The 5,731-nt window shown below is 36.9% G+C and overlaps 1 protein-coding gene across 1 annotated transcript; it reads left to right on the top strand.

Moving 5' to 3' along the window:
- Nucleotides 1–469: 469 nt before the first annotated feature.
- LOC101292323 lies at nt 470–4,802 on the top strand. Its single transcript, XM_004303389.1, has 4 exons — nt 470–1,445; nt 4,201–4,304; nt 4,414–4,518; nt 4,625–4,802. The coding sequence occupies exons 1-4, from the start codon at nt 474–476 to the stop codon at nt 4,692–4,694; spliced, it is 1,251 nt and encodes a 416-aa protein (XP_004303437.1). The 5' UTR covers nt 470–473; the 3' UTR covers nt 4,695–4,802.
- Nucleotides 4,803–5,731: the final 929 nt, after the last annotated feature.

A 5,731-nucleotide genomic window follows, 5' to 3' on the forward strand; every position in this document is an offset into this window, starting at 1 on the left:
GAGAGAGAGAGAGAGAGGCGTGACATTTACGTAATATGTGGTGTGTGGTGAAACTGAGTATTTCGGTCATTTCACTATTAAAGTACGAGTCAGGCATGTGATTATTGATTTTAGGCTTGGGTTTGTGTCTGAATTTGTATAAAAAAGGTTAAAAATGAGTTTTTTGTGTGTATAAATTTGGGCCTCAGTTTTTTATGTAATTTATTTTTTAATAAATCAATTTTTTTTTCTTTTTTGAAAACGGAATATTTTAGAGGCTTTTTTTTTTTTGTCTTTTTTCCTTGTTTGAGAATGATTTTAAGAAGAGGCGTTTGGCTTCTGAATCATTGGATTTGTATTCCTAACCCTAACCCGAAACCTAACCCTAAGCCGAAACCTAATCCTAAACCAACACGATATAACTGGGCACACACCGCACACCTTATATATACGACCCTGGTACTTGAAGAACGATACAGTTTGCATATAGAGAGATGAAGAGAGTCTTGACCACGCCGTGGAAAAAGGAGCCGGAGGTCGTGTTTGAGGATCTCGAATGGACGCGGGTGAAGGTCGAACTTGAGGACCATGACCGCAAAACGGCCATCAATGCCATCGAAGATGTCCTCGAAAAAGTACAGGAAGATTGTGATAAGCGACATGTACTCTTCCTAATCACCTACGTCGTCCAACAGGAACTTTTTAAATCAAGGGAGATAGACGTGCAGACAGTACAAAAAGTTGCATCGTTTTACCCACGGTGCGTGGAGATTGACGACGACGACAAGGACGATTACAACTGGCTGACGGTGTATGATGATTTTAAACTGTCAGCGGATAAGGTGGGGGATGCTGATGAGGGTGATGTTGCTGATGCTGCGGATCAGAGTGATGTTACTGACGCTGCGGATGAGGATATGGAGGTTGATGATGTTGATGTTGATGTTGATGATGATGATGTTGATGATGATATTGATGATGATGTTAATGATGATATTGATGATGATGTTGATGATGTTGATGATGATATTGATGATGTTGATGATGGTGATGCTGCGGATGAGGCTGGTATTGCCGACCCTGCGGATGAGGCTGGTATTGCCGACGCTGCGGCTGAGGATAATGCGTTTTTAAATTTTCTGAAAAAGAGAGAAAAGAGAGAAGCCAAGGATTTTGAAGAAGCAGGGGTGAATGAATTGAAGCGACAGAGCACTATTATGGGTTGCAGTCTGAAAAAAGGCCAAGAGAAGGAGATCCTCAGGGTACTGATTGCATTCTTTGCCAAACAAAATTTCAGAATTGTTGACGAGTATAGGATGGAAATGTGCGTTGAAGATTTCATGTCACGTGTCAAAGGTTATATTTCTAGTACTTGCACCCTCAAAGACCCAAGTACGGTTCTCAAAGCCGTTCAGATTGTGAAGAAGAAGATTATGGCTGATGCTGATCCTGCTGTTCATCAACAGGTAATGCCTTAATCCTTTTGGATACAACAATAGAACCCTTGTTTGTTAGTTTGTTAGTTGTTACCCATTCCTTTTCGAAATTGGATACACAACAATGAAACTCTTGTGCTACAAAATATACTAATGATTGTTGATTATAAATAATGCCAAAAGGACTTCCAAAGTAATTATGTTCATCAGGCAAGTTTTAGCAGTGATTTTTTTTTTTTGTTGGTGTAAGGAGAGAATGAGAAAACCTGTGTCTAGTTGGAAATTGAATGCTTGTTGGATTTGACATATCTTACTCTTTTAACTGATCGAAGTGCTATAAAATATATAGTTATTAGATAGTAATTGTCTGATAGTTTGGTCAAATTATCACAATATCAGTATTGGTTCTGAAATTTCTGTGTATAGAAGTAGAAGTTACTGTAAGGTTCTATATATATCCTTTCCAGCTGCTGTGCCAAGGCCAAGTAGAATTATAGATAGTCAATACTGTGCATAGGTTGGAGTAGTGGAGTAGTTTTATGCTTCCCACTTTCCCAGTATGTTGGTAATGGATTTTTATAGAGTTGAGCGGAGTTTGGGTAAGAGGTACGTAATAGAGTCACAATATATTCCAAGGAGGGGCCGGGGAGATAGGGAGATTGGTAAGATCAGCTTGGGAGATTGATGGATTGGGAAAACAATCTTGCATATAGATGCATGCAAAATCAAAACAGGCTATGAGGTTTGTGAACTTCTTGATGGTGAGACACCATTCTCTCTTTCAATTATTTGCTTTATTGCCAAGAAGAATAGGTAATGTTCCCTTTTTCACATGATCATTCCTCTAATGGAGAAAAGTGAAAAGGACCTGATTACTGATAAAATAGCTAGTACAACTTCCTAGTTTTGACTCAAAACAGCATTGATTTTCAGTCTGATTCTTCTTTTGAATTAACCCAAATTGCTGCAAACCGTTCCAACTTTCAACAACTATATATAGGTTAAGGGTAGCTCCAGCCACCCACATACCAACATAATCCTTGCTTTATAACTCTTGGGTCATTTTCTCTCAAATATGCCTATCTCCATTCAATTATACATATGCAGTATCTTCAACCTGATTTGCTGCCTACTAACACTGCTATACATAGCTTCAGAATAATATGTATATCACACTTTGAGAGGAGAGCAGTAGCTGACAAGTTGGAAATTGGTGGGAGTTTTTGAGCATTTTTCTCAATGGGCTGGTTTGGTTGGATTTCAAGTTTCAGCTTCCAACCTGAAAATGCCCTAGGCTTGAAGTGACCCTCACCCTTGTAGTTTTATGCTTCCCAGTAAGTTGGTAATGGATTTGTATAGAGTTGAGCGGAGTTTGGGTATGCGGTAATGACTCGCAAGATATTCCAAGGAGGGGAGGAGATTAGTGGGTTGATATGTGCAACAGGTTAAAGGGCATATAGTTGTATAGTTAGGTACATTTCTTTCTTATTGTAGGTGCCAAGGCTTTGCCACAATCTGTGGCGTTACTTGAAAAGGATATGTTAGGTCTGATTGTATTTTGTAAGATTAGCTTGGGATATGGTTGGGAAAACAATCTTGCACTTGATGCAAAACCCTGGCTATGAGATTTATGAACTTTTGATGGGAAGGGACTTCACTTTGAATTCTTGATGAGACACCATTCTTTCTTTCAGCTATTTGCTTTATCGCCAAGAAGATTTGGTAATGTTCCCTTTTTCACACGATCATTCCTCTAATGGAGAAAAGTGAAAGACCTGGTTACTGATAAAATAGTTAGTACAACTTCCTAGTCATGACTCAAAACAGCATTGATTTTCAGTCTGATTCTTCTTTTGTTCTTTTGAATTAACCCAAATTGGTGCAAGCCATTCTAACTTTCAACAACCTTAGGTTGAGGGGACATCCAGAAACTTACTAGTTTTTGTGGATTTGTATTTGAGTCTGGAAAAACCAGTCTGGATGTATATATATGATCAACCTTTTGTATTCACATATTTTTTTTTTTGTGTACTTCAAATAATTTCGTAGAACTTTGTGTTTGCCGTTTGTGGTTGGTAAAAGAACTAAAGTCTCTTTGTTGACGGCCTTTTAGAGTCTATTTGAGGTGCCAATAAGCTACAAAATCTCCGAGGGTGTTTTAAGTTACCAGATCCCTCAGTAACTACGACCAGTCATTGAACATATCTTCAAGTATACCACATATTCTTTCCTTCTTTTTAGTCACGTTCGTCATTTGTTAGGTCTGCTGAAATTCCTTGTTTGGTTTGTGGTCAAGTTCTCTTCGTTTTCTGCGAGAGTTTATTTTTGAAGTTTCTAAAAGTTGATGCATTCTGTCTCTGTTCAATCTTACTATACAAATTAATTTCTTTGATTTTGCCGGTAACTAAACACCAAGATTCCGAATTTTGGAACTTGGAAGTGGCTCATTCTCACGCCATATTTTATTTTACATCACTTTTTACTTGGTAAAGTACTTGATCAAATAAGCTTTGCTCAATCACCATTAAACGTAAAATAAGGGTCCCAAAAATAATTCACCTTAATACATATTCTTTCTTTCTTTTTAGTGAGGTTCATGTCATTTCTTAGGTATGCTGAAATTCCTTTGTATATTAGGTATTTAGGTTTGTGGCGAAGTGGTCTTGGTTTTTTCTTGTGCTGTTTCCATGCAAACAATTTTTTTTTCGGTGAGAATTTAATTTTGAGGTTGCTAAAAGTTGTCTGTTCAATCTTATTATAATTTTTCTTATTTTGCATGATTCAGTTGGAAAACAATACTGTACCAACTAATGAAGAAGGGACGTCTGAATGCGAGATTGCAACCACCTTTAACCTGCCAGAACAAGATGAAATCTGCCTCACACCGCCGTAAGTTCCTTGAGTCACCTCTCGTGTTGTTTGTAATTCTATATAGATTTGGAGTCCCACAATCTTGTTTTTTCTCCTTTTTATGTTTCTGATTTCGTTTGTGACTCAGGGACTGTGAAAATACCAAAACTGAAGACTGCTGGTTTGCGACTCCTATGAACCAGCCAGAACAAGAACAGAAAAATATGGACGATGTTAACTTCTGCCTCACAACGTGAGTTAATCACCTTTTCTGGCTGTTTCGTCTGTAATTTTGTATATTATGGAGTCTCTCTTGTTTTTTAATCTCATACGTTTTCTGATTTTCTTTTATATCTCAGACTATGGGAAGATATGAAAACGGGAGAATGTGCTAGGAACAGATCTAAGAGAAAGCTCGCTCAGCTTTAACATCAGTGTTAGTTTTGGTTATTAATTATGTTGCTGCCTTCCACATACATGCTTTGGCATAAACCGACCAATGGGTTCAGAAGATGGTCAAGAGTGCTATGTCGTTGAATGAGACTTTTGTTTACCTATATCATTTAGGAATGATGTTTTGGTTTGTACTATCACAACCCATATGGGAAATGCTTTCAATGATACAATATATTTTTTCAACATGTGTTGCTGTCTACTAACTACTATGCCTTCCAAATAATATGAATATCACACTTTGAGACACTTATTTTCTCCATACCCATGTTATTCATTTGTTTGTAGTTGGCTTCGTAAGACCGGCTCCCATCATTACAGCAAATTGGTACCAGCCTAATCTCTCTCTGGCCTTCTTGTTATTCAGATTTATTTTTCAAGACAAAAGAAGAAATTTGTCAGAAATTAATTTGAGGTACAGTTTCTTGATTTTGTGTGCATGAAGAAAAAATTTGGCCCTTATTTTGCTGTTGACTATTTGAAATGCAGTGATCTGAGCAAAAAACATGCATCTTTATGTATCCGATTTTCAACTTGAACTGTGTTATGTTCATTTCCATGTTCATGATTAGTAAAAATTGTATCATGCTGTTGACTATTTGATCAGGAAAGTTTTACTTGACTTCATGAATTTGGTTAACTCTTTGAAGATTGAGTTGGTTAATTATGATTTTCCAAAAGTCATCGAATTCAGAATTGAGATGATTAGGAATGATCGAAGTGATTTAATTATTAGGTTATGCTTTGTCAGATGATTAGTTTTACAAAACAATTTTAAGGCCAAGGTTGCTCGACCTGGTTCTCTATAGGCTTATTCTTATTGATAATGAAATCTTATATCATTGCTGAGTTATATAAAACTTATGAATGTACGTATTGCCTCCTTTCTTGTTTTTGGTTGGAAAATTTAGAACTCATCCGTTGTCAACCGTCTAATTCAATGTACTATTTGTTATTTTGCTTATCCTGTGTAGACTATAGAAGAGAATATGAAATTTAATCTGTTGGTATTT

The sequence above is a fragment of the Fragaria vesca genome, linkage group LG6 (assembly GCF_000184155.1).
Source record: "Fragaria vesca subsp. vesca linkage group LG6, FraVesHawaii_1.0, whole genome shotgun sequence".
Taxonomy (NCBI): Eukaryota; Viridiplantae; Streptophyta; class Magnoliopsida; order Rosales; family Rosaceae; genus Fragaria; species Fragaria vesca.

What these genes read in the sequence shown, in the direction of transcription:
- LOC101292323 (XM_004303389.1), top strand. Translation starts at nt 474, where the DNA reads ATGAAGAGAGTCTTGACCACGCCGTGGAAAAAGGAGCCGGAGGTCGTG. An exon ending in ATCCTGCTGTTCATCAACAG is followed by an intron (nt 1,446 to 4,200) that starts GTAATGCCTTAA and finishes TGCATGATTCAG; the next exon opens with TTGGAAAACAATACTGTACC. An exon ending in GTTAACTTCTGCCTCACAAC is followed by an intron (nt 4,519 to 4,624) that starts GTGAGTTAATCA and finishes TTTATATCTCAG; the next exon opens with ACTATGGGAAGATATGAAAA.